General features: G+C 42.4%; 1 protein-coding gene across 1 annotated transcript in view; it reads left to right on the forward strand.

Annotated features, from left to right (window-relative positions):
* Window positions 1-22,936, forward strand: part of LOC100491968 (complement C3) — a 55,408-nt gene that overhangs the window by 15,358 nt on the left and 17,114 nt on the right. The window contains exons 11-27 of the mRNA XM_031899489.1: window positions 706-821; window positions 2,487-2,633; window positions 3,336-3,542; window positions 4,927-5,130; window positions 8,036-8,197; window positions 9,135-9,264; window positions 9,913-9,987; window positions 10,737-10,937; window positions 12,359-12,470; window positions 13,310-13,395; window positions 14,069-14,208; window positions 14,365-14,577; window positions 16,004-16,070; window positions 16,267-16,353; window positions 17,275-17,478; window positions 20,882-20,957; window positions 22,206-22,359. Of these exons, the coding sequence (XP_031755349.1) occupies window positions 706-821; window positions 2,487-2,633; window positions 3,336-3,542; window positions 4,927-5,130; window positions 8,036-8,197; window positions 9,135-9,264; window positions 9,913-9,987; window positions 10,737-10,937; window positions 12,359-12,470; window positions 13,310-13,395; window positions 14,069-14,208; window positions 14,365-14,577; window positions 16,004-16,070; window positions 16,267-16,353; window positions 17,275-17,478; window positions 20,882-20,957; window positions 22,206-22,359 (2,381 nt within the window). The remainder of the gene's footprint in view (window positions 1-705; window positions 822-2,486; window positions 2,634-3,335; window positions 3,543-4,926; window positions 5,131-8,035; window positions 8,198-9,134; window positions 9,265-9,912; window positions 9,988-10,736; window positions 10,938-12,358; window positions 12,471-13,309; window positions 13,396-14,068; window positions 14,209-14,364; window positions 14,578-16,003; window positions 16,071-16,266; window positions 16,354-17,274; window positions 17,479-20,881; window positions 20,958-22,205; window positions 22,360-22,936) is intronic.

The following is a 22,936-nucleotide window of genomic DNA, read 5'->3' on the forward strand; positions in this document are numbered from 1 at the left end:
AGATTGTATCATAAAATAATGTATCACGCATGGAGATCTATACCTGTGATCCCCAACTCACCAACCCCTTTGTTGCTCCTGGCAGCCTCAAAGTAGGCGCCCATTTTTAAATCTCTTTTGGAAACATATACAGTAAACACAGTTTTACTCCAGGAAAAGCCTCCTGGAGGCTAGCCATTCCCCATGGGACAACCAAATAGCCAATCACAGCTCTTATTTTGCATCCCTAAGGATGGCTCCCCAACACTTCCATCTGAGTGTGGCTCCAGAGTGAAAAAGGTTGGGGATCCCTGGTCTATAACTTTGCCTTCCTCTGGATCAACTAGCAGTTAGGCAGGTTATATATAGGCATTATGGTTGAACGTGATGGACGTGTGTCTTTTTTCAACCCAACTTACTATGTTACTATATACTGTTAATGTAATGTTGCTTTCATAGTGAGGTATAGTCAAGATGGGAACAGTTGCACTTAATATCAGTCTTGCCCAACCTCTGGCCCTTCAGTTTTTCTTGGGGTTCTTTAAAAAAGAGACACATCAGGTTAAGATACATTTAGTTTTCAAGAGCGTTCAAAGGGGTGGCTGTAAGAGCATAGGCCAGGAGGTACCTCTTTCATACTGATTTATGATTTTAGATATTTTGAAGTCTGCATCACTGTGGATTATGTTCCTCCGATCTTCAGTCCAAAATGTCTGTCTCTTCCAGGCACCGACATGGTAGAAGCTCAGTTGGAGGAAATCTATATTGTCACATCACCTTACAAAGTCTTCTTCACCAAAACCCCTCAATATTTCAAGCCTGGATTGTCTTTCGATGTGATGGTAATAGCCTGTCTATACTTGTTTTCCTGTATACCAAGTTGGTGACACAAGGAAGGTTGTTTCATGAAATATGGTAACAACACTGTATGTGTAATAATTAAAAATAAATGTGTAAATCTACATGGTGGTCAAGGTGATTGACTGTACTTGAGGTTATTGGCCAAAACAAACAAATCATTAGGGTTGAGGAGACTGCCTGAATTCCAAACAAGCTCCAAAAAGACCCCATAGGCCAGTGATCCCCAACCAGTGACTCAGGGGCAACATGTTGCTCCTCAACCCCTTGGCTGTTGCTCCCAGTGCTCCCAAACCAGGGAGTTATTTTTGAATTCCTGACTTGGGGGCAAGTTTTGGTTGAATAAAAACAAGATTTCCTACCAAATAAACTGATAGGGTGCATAGAGGCCCCTAATAGCCAATCACAGCCCTTATTTGGCTCCTCCATGAACTTTTATGGTGCTTGTGTTGCTCTTCAAGTCTTTTCACATTTGACTGTGGCTCCCGAGTAAGAAAGGTTGGGGACCCCTGCTATAGGCTACAGCTCACCCACTGGGTTTAAAGCAGAAGCCAGGATAATAGCTGATCAGATTCCCAACTACAGACCAGTTTCGCCTTTCTTGAGGCTCATCAACGTAGCGCAGGGTTTTCTGATCAGCTTATGTAGAGTCACCGTGTGGTCTCATTTAAATGGGATTTGTTTGGAGCTTGTCTGGAATTCATTCCCAGAATTCTTTTTGCTTATTGGCCAAAACAGAAAGCCATTAAATACCCCAATTAAAATGGGTCAACAGTTCTACTGCACAGCTCTGCACACCCTATTGCCAATCCATTTCAATTCCATTATTGCCAAGTGTGTGCCGGACTGAAGAATATTTAGCCAAGGGGCCAAATAGGTGTATATCCAAAATATTGGGTGGCAAATTTAATTTCTATAGTATTGATGATATACTGAAGCTAAAACTACAGTCTTAAGAAAAAAATAAAATAAAATAATCAGCTAATAATGTCAATAAACACTTAACATAGAAATATATCTATCTAACCAGGCCTTACCACTGTTACCATGTTACTGATTGACCTGATAATGTAAGAAAAACACTCTGGAATCAATTTTGTGTGCTTATTCTTTATCCAATCCTCAGTAGATATAGTGATATGACTATGAAGATTTTCATTCATCCAGGTCATGGTATATCTAGTATAAATAAATCAAAAGCAACTAGACTTGTTAAGTAATCATTGAAGACGTTTCACTACTCATCCGAGCAGCTTATTAGCTTGGATTAGTGGAAGAGTATATATGCTGAGGACTTCCCATACCAGTCAGTTGAACTGAAGAAGCTGCTCGGATGAGTAGTGAAACGTCTTCGATGATTACTTAACAAGTCCAGTTGCTTTAGATTTATTTATACTAGATAGATATAGAGATAATTCAGTAGATATAGAGATAATTCAACCATAATACTACAAGGTAGTCCTACCTTTGGCTTGCTATGGGTGTCTATGTTAAGAATATTCACCTGTCTGGTTCACAAACCCTTTCTTATCCCCCAAGCCTTCCTCTGGGAAGTCAATGGGGTACTTCTAAAGGCAACTGAACTCTTCATATTTCTCATATATATGATAATTCTCTTTATATAAGGTATGTACTTATTTTTCTTTCAGGTGTTTGTAACCAATCCCGATGGTTCTCCAGCTAAAGGCATCCCTGTTGTGGTCCAGCCAGGAGGTATTTCTGGGGTTACTCAGACTGATGGAACCACTAGGCTGCCCATGAATACACCTCCGGACACAAATGAACTGCACGTAACTGTGAGTATCAAATAGATCTTGGTTAAATAAAACACTATAAAATATAAATAATTACCAGACTGTTATTATGAGGGGATCTACTGTTACGTATCACACTGGGATCTACCATTTTTCACATTAAAGTCAACTACTTCAAGTATTACTCCATGGCAGTATTACTGCCATGGAAAAAAGAGAAAGGTTTGATTTGTTGGCCTAATTCTGTGATCAGATTGTACAGGTACAGGATCCGTTATCCAGAAACTCAGAATAACAGAAAGGCTCCATTTTAATCACATAATTTAGATTTTCAATATCTGACCAACTAAGGTTTAACTGATCCTTATTGGAGGCAAAACAATCCTATTGGGTTTAATTAATGTTTTATTGTTTTTTTTAGTAGACTTAAGGTATGGCGACCCACATTATAGAAAGACCCCTTATCCGGAATACCCTTGGTCCCGAGCATTCTTTATAGGGATACACAGAGTCCAGGATTCGGTTGGGGATCCAGCCAAGATTCGCCCTTTTTTGGCAGAATTCGGAATCCGAAACAAAAGGGGTAATGGGTCCTATACCTGTATAACTGTCAAAAGCTGATGCAAAGCAGTGCATCATGGGTAATAAAGTGATGAATTGTTGCCCCTTGCCCGCTGTGAGTGAAAGCGATTATGGGTAGGATTTCCTGGGTACTGTTGTGTGATTTTTGCTGTCTGTTACCAGGTAAGAACAGAGCAGGAAGGGTTGCCGCCCCAGCACCAAGCAAATGCAACTATGACCGCTACGGCCTACGGTTCGGAAACTGGAAATTACCTGCACATCAACATCGCGGAGTCAGAAATAACGCTCGGAAAAGGTCTCTCAGTGAATTTTTTCATCAAAAACTCGGACCCTCGCTTTCAGGAACAAATCCAACATTTCACCTATTTGGTAAAACTCTCTGAGCCACTGTGGGTGCGGTTATAGTATTTCTGTAGGACAAGGAGCAGGGCAGGTTTAGCCAGGTTCAGGCCAATATAACAACAGCATTCCAATCATGAAGTACCTAGCTTTTAGTATGTTATAGAATGGCCTATTCTAAGCAACTTTTCAATTGGTCTCCATTATTTATTTGTTATAGTTTTTGAATTATTTGCCTTCTTCTTCCAACTTTTTAAATGGGGGTCACTGACCCCGGCAGCCAAAAAACAATTGCTTTATGAGGCCACAGTTTCATTGTTATTGTTTTGTAACTTTATTTTCTATTCAGATCTTCTCCTATTCTCATCCAAACATCTCCCTGGTTGCTAAGGTAACTTGGACCCTAGCAACCAAATAACTGCTGAAAATAATGAAAAATGAAGACCAATTGCAAATTGTCTCAGAATATCACTCTCTACACCATAGACCCATTTATTTTCCAATCAAATGAAAATGAGCAATATCAATATTGGCTGAATCCACTTACAAAAATGTCATTGACAGTAGCCTATGGGATTTGACATCCTGCAGGCTCACTAGCCTATCAAATAAAAGAACATTTGAATTGATCCAATCAAAGTTTAGTGTACTTTCAGTGTTTCGCCATTGGCGAATTGTTTTGTGGTCGTGTCGAAATAGGCACAGCCGCGTCAAAAAAGGGTGTGGCCATGTAAAAAAGGGCGTGGTCATGCAAAAAATGACATGTAGCAGACGCGTTTCGCAAATTTTTCACCTTTTTTGCATTTTTTGCCAACGCAAAGCGGGACAGATTCGCTCATCGCTGCTATCTAATCTCTAGACTACTGACTCATCATTCTCCCAGCCAATGGTTGTTCCTAATGGCGGATACCATTTATTAATAGATATGCCTAATGGGGGATACCACTCCTATATACATGTATCCTACATCCCTAGCTCTTTTAACCTAATTACAAAGTACATGTTAATTGATTCAGCTTTGTGATTGGCCAACTTATGGTTAATCTGGTTGGCTACTTGATCTTTAAATATTGTGCATCTGTAAACTGTTATTCAGCCTATGATTAAATACCCTTTTGGTACGAAACGCATCAGGCTACCCATTTTTTGCTTTTTATGTATGGATAAATAAACATTGAGCGTTCTTAATTTACAACGCTGCTTCCTGACAACTTTTTGTTCCTTGATATGTGCCTGCCAGCTATTATTCTATTACTGGTTGGGGGGTAACTGATTCTAATCAGTCAATGATAGTCAATGATTATTCTGACCCTTGTATAGGCCAAGATACAGTGAACCAGAGTTAGGAAATGCACCTTTATATCTGAGCAAAGGTAACATTATTAACATTATATGTATATGATTTCTCTTCCAGGTCCTGAGCAGGGGGCAGATCATAAAGGTGGACAGGCAGGCACGGTTATCTGATCAGCCCGTGGTCGCCATGTCTCTGCTTATCACTGAGGACTACCTACCATCTTTCCGTATTGTGGCCTATTACATGGTGACAACAGCCAAAGGACGTGATATTGTGTCTGACTCTGTCTGGGTGGATGTGGTAGATAGCTGCATGGGCACGGTGAGTTGGGTTACCGGAATGGTTGCCATACCATGTATGACTCGTACGGTATAGGAGCATTTGGCCAATGAGCCAGTCGGTCAGAGAAGAGTATGGGCCCTTGCGTAGCAACTTACATTGCCAATGTCTTTGTCACAACCTCCCTATCCCAAGAAGCTAGAGGGGGGCAGGACCTGTTTGTGGGGTAAGTTGGAGTCTTTGTTAGCTAAACGTAGCCATCCATGGAAGTCTTCATAGATCAGAGACAATCCTCTAGAACTCTGGTGTATTGGTGAGGTTTTGGTGAAACACTACCATGATTGGTCAAGAATAGGTGAAATATAAGCACCCACTGGGCTTTCCCAATTCAAAAAGATTTTGTACTCACAACATCAACATTTTGCTTAGAATTCAAACATTTTTGTTTTTTTTCTGGCCTTGGAAGTCGTATAAACTCGACATGGTATAAATCCAAATGAAACGCAACCATTGTTGCATTTATAAAATGTTACGATAATGCTGGAATCGTTGGCTCGAAAATGTTGAGTTTGCATTTGAAAATCACGACTTTTTCAAGCCGAAAGTATCGTTAAAACTTTGAGTTTAAAGGGATGTTTGTTTCCATGAGTCCTCTTTATTTTTCCCAAGAGCCATTTTAGGAGCATTGGCGCTCATTCTAAGTTTTACTTGAAACTGGGTGAAATAGAAAACAGTGATGGGATTAACTTCCCCTTGAAACTGAGTGAAATAGAAAACAGTGATGGGATTAACTTCCCCTTGAAACTGAGTGAAATAGAAAACAGTGATGGGATTAACTTCCCCTTGAAACTGTGTGAAATAGGAAGCCATGAGGGGGTTAACTTCCCCTTGAAACTGAGTGAAACAAAACAATGAAGGGATTAACTTCCCCTTAAAACTGGGCAAAACAGAAACCAAGGAGGGTATTAACTTCTCCTTGAAACTGGGTGAAACGAAAACAGTGAGGGGGTTAACTTCTCCTTAAAACTGGGTGAAACAGAAAACAATGATGGGATTAACTTCCCTTTGAAAATGTGTGAAATATAAAACAATAATGGGATTAATTTCCCCTTGAAAATATGTGAAATAGAAAACAATGAGGGGTTAACTTTCCTTTGAAACTGGGTGAAAAAAAACAGTGAGGGGGATTAATTTCCCCTTAAAACTGGGTGAAACAGAAAAACAATTAGGGGTTTAATTTCTGTGAGGGGATTAGCTTCTCCTTGAAAATGTATGAAATAGAAAACAATGATGTGATTAACTTCCCCTTGAAACTGGGTGAAACAAAACAATGAGGGGATTCATTTCTCATTGAAACTGGGTGAAACAGAAACCAATGAGGGGATTAACTTCCCCTTGAAACTGGGTGAAACAGAAACCAATGAGGGGATTAATTTCTCCTTGAAACTGGGTGAAACAGAAAACAATGAGGGGATTAATTTCTCCTTGAAACTGGGTGAAACAGAAAACAATGAGGGGATTAATTTCTCCCTGAAACTGGGTGAAACAGAAAACAATGAGGGGATTCATTTCTCCTTGAAACTGGGTGAAACAGAAAACAATGAGGGGATTAATTTCTCCTTGAAACTGGGTGAAACAGAAACCAATGAGGGGATTCATTTCTCCTTGAAACTGGGTGAAACAGAAAACAATGAGGGGATTAACTTCTCCTTGAAACTGGGTGAAACAGAAAACAATGAGGGGATTAATTTCTCCTTGAAACTGGGTGAAACAGAAAACAATGAGGGGATTAACTTCTCCTTGAAACTGGGTGAAACAGAAAACAATGAGGGGATTCATTTCTCCCTGAAACTGGGTGAAACAGAAACCAATGAGGGGATTCATTTCTCCTTGAAACTGGGTGAAACAGAAAACAATGAGGGGATTCATTTCTCCTTGAAACTGGGTGAAACAGAAAACAATGAGGGGATTCATTTCTCCTTGAAACTGGGTGAAACAGAAAACAATGAGGGGATTAATTTCTCCTTGAAACTGGGTGAAACAGAAAACAATGAGGGGATTAATTTCTCCCTGAAACTGGGTGAAACAGAAAACAATGAGGGGATTAATTTCTCCTTGAAACTGGGTGAAACAGAAAACAATGAGGGAATTAATTTCTCCTTGAAACTGGGTGAAACAGAAAACAATGAGGGGATTAATTTCTCCTTGAAACTGGGTGAAACAGAAAACAATGAGGGGATTAACTTCTCCTTGAAACTGGGTGAAACAGAAAACAATGAGGGGATTCATTTCTCCCTGAAACTGGGTGAAACAGAAACCAATGAGGGGATTCATTTCTCCTTGAAACTGGGTGAAACAGAAAACAATGAGGGGATTCATTTCTCCTTGAAACTGGGTGAAACAGAAAACAATGAGGGGATTCATTTCTCCTTGAAACTGGGTGAAACAGAAAACAATGAGGGGATTCATTTCTCCTTGAAACTGGGTGAAACAGAAAACAATGAGGGGATTCATTTCTCCTTGAAACTGGGTGAAACAGAAACCAATGAGGGGATTCATTTCTCCTTGAAACTGGGGGAAACAGAAAACAATGAGGGGATTCATTTCTCCTTGAAACTGGGTGAAACAGAAAACAATGAGGGGATTCATTTCTCCCTGAAACTGGGTGAAACAGAAAACAATGAGGGGATTAATTTCTCCTTGAAACTGGGTGAAACAGAAAACAATGAGGGGATTAACTTCTCCTTGAAACTGGGTGAAACAGAAAACAATGAGAGGATTAACTTCTCCTTGAAAATGTGCCAAGGACAAGGCAGTCACTGACTATACTATTCCTCTACTATTCCAAGCCTCTATAGGACTCAATGGTTGTAAAGGATGTGGGTAAGACTGATAGAAACCAATCAATGTATTTTTCACTGACATGTTATTGATGGTTCTTGCACAGCTGGAGGTAACCGGATTAAAGGACAAGGACAACGCAGTCCAAAAACTGCCGGCAACCGTGCAGCTAAAGCTCAGAGCCGACCACAAGGCCAACGTGGGACTCGTGATTGTGGATAAAGGGGTCTTTGTGCTGAATAAGAAGTTTAAACTCACTCAGAGTAAGGTGAGAGAGAATATATATATATATAAATATAAGCATATTATAAGTCATCAAGGAGTTGCAAATCCATGTACAGGCCCAAGGCTGAAGCCCCAGCACTTACATACAGGTCATGGAACTCCAAGCTGACTTCTCATATCCTCATGTCTTATAACAGGGGCTACATTACTTATTATATTATACAAGTTTGAGTCAGTCACATGATAGATTTTATGGCAGATATTAAAGTTGGGGGAATCTATCTGTCCATCCTTTTGTTTCTTATCTGAATACCAACAACCTTGTGCCTTTATATGGGGGGCACAGAACCCCTCAGTGACTGCTAATATCCTTATCATTTACAGTAGGGGGTACATTATCCCTTATAATACATGAGTGATACTCAGAGTTCCCTGTATAACTCAGCCTGCAGCCTTGTGCCTTTATATGGGCACAGAACCCCTCAGTGACTGCTAATATCCTTATCATTTACAGTAGGGGGTACATTATCCCTTATAATACATGAGTGATACTCAGAGTTCCCTGTATAACTCAGCCTGCAGCCTTGTGCCTTTATATGGGCACAGAACCCCTCAGTGACTGCTAATATCCTTATCATTTACAGTAGGGGGTACATTATCCCTTATAATACATGAGTGATACTCAGAGTTCCCTGTATAACTCAGCCTGCAGCCTTGTGCCTTTATATGGGCACAGAACCCCTCAGTGACTGCTAATATCCTTATCATTTACAGTAGGGGGTACATTATCCCTTATAATACATGAGTGATACTCAGAGTTCCCTGTATAACTCAGCCTGCAGCCTTGTGCCTTTATATGGGCACAGAACCCCTCAGTGACTGCTAATATCCTTATCATTTACAGTAGGGGGTACATTATCCCTTATAATACATGAAACAAGCCCCTTTGAATTGTTCTGTTTATGTAACCCATTATCCAGATATGGGATTCAGTGGAGAAGTCAGACATTGGTTGTACTCCAGGAAGCGGCGTTGACAGCCCAGGGGTATTTTATGATGCTGGACTTACTCTACACACCTCTTTTGCTATTACTACTATTCAAAGAATTAGTGAGTATCAAAGGGCTCTGTTAGGGTTGCCACCTTTGCCGGGATATTAAGCAAATGTTCTATGGACTTAATAACCTTAAACATTGACTATATCCGTAAGACGCTGAGCCAGAAGCGGCTGTGGATGGCGATCAGCTTAGTAAACTGAAGAATAAGATGGTAGCAGAAACGCAATAAGTCTGTGCAAGGGCAACAAATATTATATAATCTTTTAAACGTTTGCCCGGTGGATAGGCTGGATTTATGTGTAGTGGATGTTGGTATTTATTCAGGAGCCATAAAACTTATTGCAACCTGTCCGGGTTTCAGAAGGGCTGTCCAGGTTAAAACTGCCTGCCTAGTTTTCCAAATAAGGAAAACTGGGCAGGACTCTCTGAGATTGACGTGTTGATTCACCAATCGCCTCACCCTATTACGTACCCACCCCGCCCTTGCAATGTCATCGGAACCTTGGAAAGGTGGCAACCCTGTCCTAGGGATGATCCATAGTCGGACTTTTCGACCCAAGACATTTCAATATCAGTGCAGGGGAGTTTCATTACAATCAAACCATCCAATAAGGGTGGGACATTTGTGGTGTTGGATCTGATTATGAATCTGAAATGTTTGGTCAACTGATGTATGTGAATGACAATTCTCTATCCACAGAACCTTATTGTAAAGTTCCCGGGAAGCGCAAACGGCGGTCAACTGCGGCGATCATCGAAATTAAAGCTGGCAAAGGTAAGTTATGGTGGAGCATGAATGGGAGGGGGGGCAACTTGGCCCTGCTCCACCATGGGTGGGGGCTCATTGCCCTGCCATGCAATGACAAGCAGCGGGGGCAATGACAAGGGAGCACAGACTAGGGCTAGGCAGGAGAGGTACCTGCCAGGCGCCCCCCCATCTAGGGTTGCCACCTCTGGCCACGATTGTTGCCAGGCAGGGGGTGGGCAGTGATATCACAGGGGTGGGGAAGAGGCAGGGCATAATATCAGCAGGGGCCGTAACATCACTGGGTTGGGCTATGACTTGGCGATTGGCCGATCCCCGCATCAATCTCAGTTAGTCCTGCCTTGTTTTCCTAATTTTGAAAACCAGGCAGGCAGGAGGTTTTGACCCAGACAGCCCTTTCGAAAAGCGAGTTGTCCGGGTCAAAACCGGACAGGGGGCAACCCTACCCCATTGTCGTGCCGTAGGCTGGTGCCTGTTCTACTTACCCCTAGTTCCAGCCCTGGACATGAGTTAGATTCAAACACCACATAAGAAGACCTTCTCGTATAAACGACTTCTTTCAAGCCTCACACTAGAGTCCTGCGTCGGGTCAGGTACCCCCGGAGTTGTCAGATTTCGGGCAGGAAGTTCCCATTTTTCGGTCCGTGTGGGCAGTAGGGATGCAACAAATCCACTATTTTAGGCCAAATCCCCAATCCTTTGTGAACGATTCGGCCGAATACTAAACCGAAAGTGACATCACTTCCTGTATCTTTTAGCTTCAGAATACAAGGACAAGGTGAAACAGTGCTGCCTGGATGGGATGCAGGAGAACCTGATGGGCCACAGCTGTGAGCGACGTACCCGCTACATCTTGGATGGGAAGGAATGTGTGGACGCTTTCCTGGACTGCTGCAAATACTATGAGAAGAGGAGGGAAGATGAGAGGAAGAGTAAAGATGAGGATACTCTGGCAAGAAGTAAGGAACCATGAGAAGTTGGGCAGAGACAGAAATTTAAGTGCAATGCAGAAAAGTAATGCCATTTTAGCCTACGAGAGCATCAATGCATTGTTCTTTAAGTGAATGGAAATTTAATGCGCACAGGAAAACATTGTCTTCTCCATAATATAATAGACATATAGTTATAATAATAAAACAGTACCTGTACTTGATCCCAACTAAGATATAATTACCCCTTATTGGGGGCAGAACAGCCCTATTGGGTTTATTTCATGGTTAAATGATTCCCTTTTCTCTGTAATAATAAAACAGTACCTGTACTTGATCCCAACTAAGATATAATTACCCCTTATTGGGGCAGAACAGCCCTATTGGGTTTATTTCATGGTTAAATGATTCCCTTTTCTCTGTAATAATAAAACAGTACCTGTACTTGATCCCAACTAAGATATAATTACCCCTTATTGGGGGCAGAACAGCCCTATTGGGTTTATTTAATGGTTAAATGATTCCCTTTTCTCTGTAATAATAAAACAGTACCTGTACTTGATCCCAACTAAGATATAATTACCCCTTATTGGGGGCAGAACAGCCCTATTGGGTTTATTTCATGGTTAAATGATTCCCTTTTCTCTGTAATAATAAAACATTACCTGTACTTGATCCCAACTAAGATATAATTACCCCTTATTGGGGGGCAGAACAGCCCTATTGGGTTTATTTAATGGTTAAATGATTCCCTTTTCTCTGTAATAATAAAACAGTACCTGTACTTGATCCCAACTAAGATATAATTACTCCTTATTGGGGGCAGAACAGCCCTATTGGGTTTATTTAATGGTTAAATGATTCCCTTTTCTCTGTAATAATAAAACAGTACCTGTACTTGATCCCAACTAAGATATAATTACCCCTTATTGGGGGCAGAACAGCCCTATTGGGTTTATTTAATGGTTAAATGATTCCCTTTTCTCTGTAATAATAAAACAGTACCTGTACTTGATCCCAACTAAGATATAATTACCCCTTATTGGGGGCAGAACAGCCCTATTGGGTTTATTTAATGGTTAAATGATTCCCTTTTCTCTGTAATAATAAAACAGTACCTGTACTTGATCCCAACTAAGATATAATTACCCCTTATTGGGGGCAGAACAGCCCTATTGGGTTTATTTAATGGTTAAATGATTCCCTTTTCTCTGTAATAATAAAACAGTACCTGTACTTGATCCCAACTAAGATATAATTACCCCTTATTGGGGCAGAACAGCCCTATTGGGTTTATTTCATGGTTAAATGATTCCCTTTTCTCTGTAATAATAAAGCAGTACCTGTACTTGATCCCAACTGCTATAAAATAGTGCAGAGCTATGCAAAATGCAAGGGACAAAAAATCACCAAAGGGAACTGATCCTTAACGTTTGCCCCTTGTGCCTCAGGTGATGAGGATTCTGATTACATACTTGAATCCGAAATCGACGTCCGGTCGGAATTTCCAGAGAGCTGGCGATGGGATGTTGTGGAAATGAGAGAAAATCCTGATAAACAGAAGTAAGTGTAAACGACTCTCTCCCCCATCCACCAGTCTAAAGGCGGCCACACGCGTACCTATTATGATCTTTGCTGCGTCCATTGGTTGCTCGTAGAACCAATCGTCAGATATGGAGGTAGAAACAACAGGAATTCTACCCCTATCTGACGATTCAGCCCTGAACGCTTGCCTTTGCTTAGGCGCCGTTGATCAATATTTTCTGTCCCGCCCACAACGAGACAACCGTTATCCAAGGCTTTTGTGATATCGGTGACCTTATCAATCCACCATAGAAAACCTTGGTTCATACAATAATATCGGTGAATGTATGGCCAGCTTAAGAGACTTCCCCTGTTGTGTTCTTTTAAAACCCCTTCAGGGCTGCCAGAGAAACTAAGGATCTCCCAGTTGGCCAAAGCCCATTCCCACCAGTTCTTTCTTGTTTCCATCACAAACATAGATACTGTAACACCTTTCATATTTAGAACTTTCTGTATATGACTATTGTGAAACTGGGCCCTGGATGTCAGTTTCTCTGGTGGGCCCTAGGAGGCTCAGCCTGACCCCAAGCCCAATTATAGTAATTTGGGTTTTACAGCTGTGTGCAAATGGTTCTGACCAAGACCTGAGGAAGGAAGAAGATCTATTCAAATTCAGGACTGTATATTTGAGATGTTTCCCACAAAAACCTGAAGCCTAGCCTTCAGTATATAGTGGGGGGGGGGGGGGGGGGGGGTTTTGGTTTCTTTGTTCCAGTTGGTCAGTAGAGGCTGCCATATAGTATGTGGTGCAATAGCTACTTGGCACACGTTGAACGTGACTATATTGCCGTTAGAGACAACTCTATTTATCTCTACAGCATTTCAACCAAGATCATAAATTTAAACCTGAAAGACTCGATCACAACCTGGGAGGTTCTGGCTGTGAGTTTGTCTGAAAACAAAGGTAACTGTCCTTTATTCTCTATTAAACACTGATTAACTAAAATTCATTTTTTTCTGGCATTGAAAGTCATATAAACTTGAAATAGTATAAATTCGAATTAAACTCGATTATTGTTGTATTAGTAAGAAATCCAAGTCCGGCTTGGGACTCCTCCAGTTACATGGGAGTAGGAGAAACAATAGGTTAGCTGAAAGCAGTTCTAATGTGTAGCGCTGGCTCCTTCTGAAAGCTTAGACTCAGTCACACTTTACTGCTGCGCTGCAAGTTGGAGTGATATCCCCCCCCTCACCCCCAGCAGCCAATCAGCAGAACAATGGGAAGGGAGCAAGATAGCAGCTCCCAGTAGGTATCAGAATAGCACTCAATAGTAAGAAATCCAAGTCCGGCTTGGGACTCCTCCAGTTACATGGGAGTAGGAGAAACAATAGGTTAGCTGAAAGCAGTTCTAATGTGTAGTGCTGGCTCCTTCTGAAAGCTCAGACTCGGGCACACTTTACTGCTGCGCTGCAAGTTGGAGTGATATACCCCCCCTCAGGGGTTGTCCTTGTCTATTTCCAATGCAGATGGTCACTTTCTTTTAGCTTTTTCGGCATCAACGGTTCATGTCATGTGACTGTTTATGCAAAACAAATATACTTTAACATTGGTGCATTGTCTTGTTCTCTGTATACAGGTCTGTGCGTGGCTCCTCCCCATGAGATTAAGGCAATGAAGGATTTCTTTATCGACCTAAAACTGCCTTATTCTGTTGTGAGGAACGAGCAGGTGGAGATCCGAGCCGTTGTCCACAACTATAACAGCAACAGGATTAAGGTAAATTGGATTACGTTTAATTTTTACAAAGCATAAGCTGTGTTTGGGTGGAGTTCCCCTTTAACCTTTACTTAAACTGGACCATTAGCCTTCAGTTTATTTATGACCAACAAATGATTGTAAATAACCAGCTTCAAGTGTCTGCTTCTTCCAAAGGCGCGAGTGGAGTTCAGCTATAATCCGGAGTTTTGTAGTTTGTCCACCGCCAAGAAGAAGTTCCGGCAGGAGGTTTGGGTTGGTGCCGAGTCCTCTGCTGTTGTTCCCTTCGTCATTGTGCCGCTCACCATTGGCCAGCATGATGTAGAAGTGAAGGCCTCGGTCTATAAGCATTTTTTTTCAGACGGAGTCCGTAAGACGCTTAAAGTTGTGGTGAGTTAGATCCATGAGCGTTGGAGGAGTAACCAAGTACCATATTAGAAATCCTGTATTGATGTTGGAAGAGGCAGCTCTTTGTACTCTAAAATGGAGTGTAATACTGGCGGAACTGTAGGGGAAGCAGACCCCGCGGCTGTGAGGGGTCCCCCTATTGTAACATATAGGGATATTATAAGTCCCCGAGGAGTTCCTTATAATATATAGTGAATAAAGTACCCCCTATTGTAACATATAGGGATATTATAAGTCCCCGAGGAGTTCCTTATAATATATAGTGAATAAAGTGCCCCCTATTGTAACATATAGGGATATTATAAGTCCCCGAGGAGTTCCTTATAATATATAGTGAATAAAGTACCCCCTATTGTAACATATAGGGATATTATAAGTCCCCGAGGAGTTCCTTATAATATATAGTGAATAAAGTGCCCCCTATTGTAACATATAGGGATATTATAAGCCCCCGAGGAGTTCCTTATAATATATAGTGAATAAAGTACCCCCTATTGTAACATATAGGGATATTATAAGTCCCCGAGGAGTTCCTTATAATATATAGTGAATAAAGTGCCCCCTATTGTATTATATATGGATATTATAAGTCCCCGAGGAGTTCCTTATAATATATAGTGAATAAAGTGCCCCCTATTGTAACATATAGGGATATTATAAGTCCCCGAGGAGTTCCTTATAATATATAGTGAATAAAGTGCCCCCTATTGTAACATATAGGGATATTATAAGTCCCCGAGGAGTTCCTTATAATATATAGTGAATAAAGTACCCCCTATTGTAACATATAGGGATATTATAAGTCCCCGAGGAGTTCCTTATAATATATAGTCAATAAAGTGCCCCCTATTGTAACATATAGGGATATTATAAGTCCCCGAGGAGTTCCTTATAATATATAGTGAATAAAGTACCCCCTATTGTAACATATAGGGATATTATAAGTCCCCGAGGAGATCCTTATAATATATAGTGAATAAAGTGCCCCCTATTGTAACATATAGGGATATTTTAAGTCCCCGAGGAGTTCCTTATAATATATAGTGAATAAAGTGCCCCCTATTGTAACATATAGGGATATTTTAAGTCACTGAGGAGTTCCATGACCATATAAAGGTACGAGGCCAAAGGCCGATTGCTTTTATACAGGTCATGGAACTCCAAGGTGACTTCTAATATCCTCCTATTTAACAACAGGGGGTACTTTATTTATTATAATACACAAGTTTTTGTGAGTCATGTGACAGAAATGACATCACTAAGCACCATTTATTAGGATAGAATTTACAGGATATTCGTGGCTCTCGTGTATTATGTTTATATGAATCGCCCCTCGTTGCTATGAAACATTAGGAGACCGGACATTTTTGTGGCTTTATTTTGCATTTTTTTTGTTGCTCTGTTGCAGCCCGAAGGAGTGCTTCTTACAAAAACATTGAGTTCCGTGACTTTAGAGCCAGAGGTAAAAGGAAAAGGTCAGTCCAACTGTTCCGTAGTGGAGGTGTACGGGGGCCCAGGGGTTTCATTACAACTTTTAGTTGGCATATACAACCTATCAACTAGCAGTTAGGCAGGTTATATATAGGCATTATGGTTGAACGTGATGGACGTGTGTCTTTTTTCAACCTAACTTACTATGTTGCATGAAATGTGCTCATTATACTCTCACAGATGGGGTCCAAGAAGTCAACATTGGGGCGCTGACCGCAGAGCATATCGTTCCCAGGTCGGACGTTGACATCAAGGTCATTTTACAAGGTAAACAGAAAGAAGAAGAACTTTGGGCGACATACAGTATAGTAATCGGCGAATCTGTCCCGTTTCAGTTTGCCGCAAAAAAAATCACGAAATGCGGCTACTGTACGACGTGTGAGACATTTTGAAAACCACTGGGAATTTTTTGAAGCAAACACAAAATTTTTGACGCAACATTTTGGACACGACCGCAACTTTTTTTAGTGAAATACTTGGGAAACTTCTCCTCAGTTGTTTTTATTGGTCGCTGTTAGTGATGAGCAAATCGGTGTCAAAAAATTTGCGAAACGTGGGCGCCTTTTGTTAAGTGACCACGCCTTTTTTTGACACAACCGCAACTTTTTTTTTGACACAACCGTGTCTCTCCCTCCTCTCCCCCCCTCTCCCAACCTCCTCTTTCCTCCCTCTCCCCTCCCCCCTCTCCCCCCTCTCTCCCCCTCTCCCCCCTCTCCCAACCTCCTCTCCCTTCCTCTCCCCCCCTTTCCCCCTCTCCCAACCTCCTCTTTCCTCCCTCCCCCTCTCTCCCCTCTCCCCCCTCTCCCAACCTCCTCTCCCTTCCTCTCCCCCCCCTTTCCCCCTCTCCCCCCCTCCTCTCCCCCCTCTCCCCCCCTCCTCTCCCTTGCTCTCTCCCCTTGTCTCCCCCTCTCCCAACCTCCTCTCCTTTCCCCCTCTCTCCCCTCTCTTCAGAGGAGAGTCAAACTGCAACTTTTTTCTGCACAACCCCAATTTTTTTTTGACACAACCGTGAATTATTCCCGCTGAATTCTTGCGGAAGTTTCAATGGTGAAAAGCAGACATTTGCTGCAAATCCATGCCTGGTTAAAAAGATATGATTATGACTAGTCCTTGTTCATTTGATTTGTCTCAACTGTATCTATTTTTTCTTCATCATTCTTAATTTACACCCTTTTCCATAAATCTTAGGGTCTCCAATCAGTCAGTTGGTGGAGAGCGCCATCGATGGCATCAATCTGCATCCCTTAATTCAAATTCCAACCGGATGTGGGGAGCAGAACATGATGAGAATGACTACTAATGTCATTACTACACGGTACCTTGATGCAACTGCACAGTGGCAGCGAGTTGGAATGGACCGCAGAGTAGCAGCTATCCGCAACATTGCAAAGGGCAAGTAAAGTGTGAGAGTAGCAATAACTGTGCAGAGTGATACATCATGTACTTCTCAGGCAAAGTAACGGTTATTCCTTTGAAAGGACGTATAGCATAAAATAAAAACCCTAATCCTGTAGACAATTATAAATAATATACGGTACTGGTTTCCCTTTGGGCTAATAATTAATAATAACTGTAAAAATGGCCCCTTTACTGGAGCTCCCTATAGATCCTCTCAGGTCCCTGTCTGTGTTTCATTGGGGGTCCTTGCCAGAAGCACAGTTGGAGGGGAGAAGCCAATCACAGCCCTGCAGTCACACAAGCACAGACAGGCTTTAGTTCCCTATCAGGTCAGCCTAGCTGCTGATAGGTTTCTATCCTAGTGCTGAGTGCCGCCGCCCTCTGGACAGCCTGGGAAAGGAGGCAGCAGGAAGTGGAACAGATGGGCGGGGCTTAGGGGATTTTCTGGAGAAATTTTCAATAAAGTCATGGGGTAGCCCATGGTAGGCCCTGCACCCCCCAGTCCGACCCTGACAATATCCTGCTTATAACATTGTTCCCCTGAGTTAACTTTTAGTATGATGTAAAGAATAATATTCTGAGACAATTTGCAATTGGTCTTCATTTTGTTATTGTTTGAAGTTTGTTTGTTTTTTTTATTCCATTTTTGTTCAGCAACTCTCCACTTTGGAGTTCCAGCAGTTACCAGGGTGGGGAGTGATTTCAAGGAGAATCTGGTACAGATATGAGATCCTTTATCCGGAAACCCATTATCCAGAAAGCTCCAAATTACGGAAAGCCTGTCTCCCATAGACTCCATTTTAATGAAATAATTCAGAATTTTAAAACTGATTTCCTTTTTCTCTGTAATAATAAAACAGTACCTGTACTTGATCCCAACTAAGATATAATTACCCCTTATTGGGGCAGAACAGCCCTATTGGGTTTATTTAATGGTTAAATGATTCCCTTTTCTCTGTAATAATAAAACAGTACCTGTACTTGATCCCAACTAAGATATAATTACCCCTTATTGGGGGCAGAACAGCCCTATTGGGTTTATTTAATGGTTAAATGATTCCCTTTTCTCTGTAATAATAAAACAGTACCTGTACTTGATCCCAACTAAGATATAATTACCCCTTATTGGGGGCAGAACAGCCCTATTGGGTTTATTTCATGGTTAAATGATTCCCTTTTCTCTGTAATAATAAAACAGTACCTGTACTTGATCCCAACTAAGATATAATTACCCCTTATTGGGGCAGAACAGCCCTATTGGGTTTATTTCATGGTTAAATGATTCCCTTTTCTCTGTAATAATAAAACAGTACCTGTACTTGATCCCAACTAAGATATAATTACCCCTTATTGGGGCAGAACAGCCCTATTGGGTTTATTTAATGGTTAAATGATTCCCTTTTCTCTGTAATAATAAAACAGTACCTGTACTTGATCCCAACTAAGATATAATTACCCCTTATTGGGGCAGAACAGCCCTATTGGGTTTATTTAATGGTTAAATGATTCCCTTTTCTCTGTAATAATAAAACAGTATCTGTACTTGATCCCAACTAAGATATAATTACCCCTTATTGGGGCAGAACAGCCCTATTGGGTTTATTTAATGGTTAAATGATTCCCTTTTCTCTGTAATAATAAAACAGTACCTGTACTTGATCCCAACTAAGATATAATTACCCCTTATTGGGGCAGAACAGCCCTATTGGGTTTATTTAATGGTTAAATGATTCCCTTTTCTCTGTAATAATAAAACAGTACCTGTACTTGATCCCAACTAAGATATAATTACCCCTTATTGGGGCAGAACAGCCCTATTGGGTTTATTTAATGGTTAAATGATTCCCTTTTCTCTGTAATAATAAAACAGTACCTGTACTTGATCCCAACTAAGATATAATTACCCCTTATTGGAGGCAGAACAGCCCTATTGGGTTTATTTCATGGTTTATGAATTTTTTAGTAGACTTAAGGTACGGAGACCCAAATTATGGAAAGACCCCTTATCCGGAATACCCTTGGTCCCGAGTATTCTGGATAATGGGTCCTATACCTGTATATGAATAGGGTAGGGGCTGAATAGAAAAATAAATTACAGTATATACTCGAGTATAAGCCGATCCGAATATAAGCCGAGGTACCTAATTTTACCTGAGAAAACTGGAAAAACTTATTAACTCGAGTATAAGCCTAGGGTGGGAAATGCAGCCGCTACGGCTAAGTTTCAATAATCAAATAACAGATAAATAATTAGAGAAAGAAATATGCTACAGCAGCAGACAAAAGCAAGTTTGGGAAGGCTAAAGAAGCTGCCATACTAATTATCAAGTACTTGCTGCACACAATGTGTGCCCATGTGCTTTTGTCAGTGAATGTGTGCCCCATGTGCCTTTGTCAGTGAATGTGTGCCCCATGTGCCTTTGTCAGTGAATGTGTGCCCCATGTGCCTTTGTCAGTGAATGTGTGCCATTGTGGGGCGCCGCGGCCTAATGCACTTCCCATCGGTTCGGAACTTAGCAGCACTAAAAGAGCGCATAGGTCCCATAATGGTACATACAGAGCTGCCCAAAGCTGCCCCCCCCCTACCCTACACAGGAGCACAACAACGCAGAGCTACCCTAGGAGCAGCGCAGGCACTCACGCCTGGGAGACATTGCGGATCTGCCTACCGTACACCGGAGATAAGGGGCCATCACACACTCCCCGGGCGTCTCCGGTTGCTAGGCAACGAGCGCCTGGAGACTCGCGCTGAAAAGAATGGCGCAATGACGTCATCGAGGCGCCTCTGCACCGCAGACACAGGTATTACAGGAGCACTCGTACCCAGCAGCGCGTCTACACAGGAGCGCTCGTACCCAGCAGCGCGTCTACACAGAAAGGGCAGCAGTTCTCTCCTCCCGGGCACATCTCCACCAACTTAAGGTCCTCCAAGGGGGGGGGGGGTGCGCACAACGGGCGCATTGCAGCTGCGAGAATCCATATCCGTATATACTCGTGTATAAGCCGAGGATTACTTTTTCAGCACATTATTTGTGCTGAAAAACTCGGCTTATACTCGAGTATATACGGTATAAAAAGTAAAAAATAACAAAAACTGTAGCCTCACAGAGCAATAGTTTTTTTTTTAGTTGCCAGGGTCAGTGACCCCCATTTGAAAGCTGCAAAGAAAGGAAAAAATGTCAAAAACTAGAAGAAATAATGAAGACCAGTTTAAAAGATGCTGAGAATTGGGCATTTTACATCATCCTAAAAGTTAACTTGAAGGCGAACCTCCCCTTTACGGTGCCTGCAGATGTGCCAGTGGGGCCTGATGTGATCCCTGAGCAGCAGCCGGGATTTGTATAGGGAACACATGGATATATACGGGTATATCACTGTAGCATTCCTGTCTCTATAGGTTATCAGGAAGAACTGGTTTATAGGAAACCCGACGGCACCTTTGCAGCATTTAAAGACAGGCCATCCAGCACGTGGTAAGGCTCAGATCTACTTGCTGTCTGCAATCAGCCCCTCCCCTATTCATATACCTGTCTCTCATCCAAACCACTCCCTGGTTGCTAAGGTAACTTGGACCCTAGCAACCAAATAACTGCTGAAACTCCAAACTTGGAGAGCTCCTTAGCCCAAAGCATAAGCTGCATTGCAAGTTACTCGCTGTGTCAGCGCTCCCCTGTTGCATTAAAAACTGGGCACCCTAGGCAACCCAGTCAGCCACAATCCCCTCTTCCCTCCCTCTCCCCCCTCTTCTCTTCTCCCCTCCCCTCCCCTCCCTCTTCTCCCCCCCCTTCTCCCCTCCCCTCCCTCTTCTCCCCCCCTCTTCTCCCCTCCCCTCCCTCTTTTCCCCCCTCTTCTCCCCCCTCCCTCTTCTCCCCTCCCCTCCCTCTCCCCCCCTCTTCTCCTCTTCCCTCCCTCTCCCCTCCCTCTCCCCCCCCTCTTCTCCTCTTCCCTCCCTCTCCCCCCCTCTTCTCCCCTCCCCTCCTTCTCCCCCCCTCTCCCTCCCTTTCCCTCCCTCTCCCCCCATCTTCTCCCCTCAGCTCCCCTCCCTCTCCACTCCCTCTCCCCCCCTCTTCTCAACTCCCTCCCTCCTCTCCCTCCCTCCCTCCTCTCCCTCCCTCCTCTCTCTCCCCCCCTCTTCTCCCCTCCCCTCCCTCTCCCCCCCTCTTCTCCTCTTCCCTCCCTCTCCCCCATCTTCTCCCCTCACCTCCCCTCCCTCTCCCCCCCACTCTTCTCCACTCCCTCTCCCTCCCTCCTCTCTCTCCCCCCCTCTTCTCCCCTCACCTCCCCTCCCTCTCCCCTCTCTCTCCCTCCCTCTCGGCAGGTGTGATCTGTTGAGTACCATTGAGTCCTATGAAGATTCAGAATAGCAGAGGAATAGAATAGTCAGTGACAGCCTGCCCTTTGCACATTTTCAAGGGGAAGTTAATACTGATATTATTAACTTCCCCTTGAAAATGTGTGAAACAGAAACAATGAGGGGATTCATTTCCTTGTTTACTGGTTCACGCATTTTCAAGGGGAAGTTAATCCCCTTGTTGTTTTCTATTTCTCCCAGTTTTAAGTGAAACACGTTTTCCAAGAATGAGTTTAATCCTAATTTACACCATGTCGAGTTTATACGGCTTTCAAGGTCAGAAAAAAAAACGATTTTAGTAAATCAGCCCCAAAGTGTTACCTCGGACTGCCTGAGCTCTCGCCTCCATTACTGTTTGTTTCCCTTTCAGGCTCACAGCGTACGTTGCTAAAGTGTTTGCCATGTCCTACGAATATACACAGATTGAGGATAATGTTCTCTGTGGTGCAATCAAGTGGTTGGAGAAAAAGATGCAAAATGGAATGTTCATAGAGAGTGGGCCTGTCATCCACATGGAGATGGTGGTACGTCACAGCCAAAGCCCTTCCAGCCCAAGGCAGTTAAAGGGGAAGTTCACCTTTGAGTTAACTTCAAGTATGATGCAGAGAGTGATAGTCTGAGACAATTTGCAATTGGTCTTCATTTTTTATTATTTGAATTTCTGCTCAGCAGTTTTCCAGATCAGAGTTTCAGCAGTTATCTGGTTGCTAGGGTGCAACTTACCTTAGCAACCAGGGCTTGTTTGAGTGGGAGACTAATATATAAAAGGAGAGGACCTGGAAAGAGTAACAATAACAATGAAATTGTAGCCTCACAGAGAAATTTTTTTTGGCTGCCGGGGGTCAGTGACCCCCATTTGAAAGCTGCAAAGAGTTATAAGAAGGCAAATAATAAAAAAAAAAAAACTATTAAAAAAATAAATAATGAAGACCAACTGAAAAGTTGCTTAGAACTGGCCTTTCTATAACATACTAAAAGTTAACTGAAAAGTGAACCCCCCACCCCTTTATGGGCTCCCCCAACAGCCAGGCGATTGGTCTAGATTGTAATTGAAGATTCTGCTCTTGGAACAGGGTTGGGGGCTGAACTTGAATTTGACCC

Source organism: Xenopus tropicalis, chromosome 3 (assembly GCF_000004195.4).
Source record: "Xenopus tropicalis strain Nigerian chromosome 3, UCB_Xtro_10.0, whole genome shotgun sequence".
NCBI lineage: Eukaryota > Metazoa > Chordata > Amphibia > Anura > Pipidae > Xenopus > Xenopus tropicalis.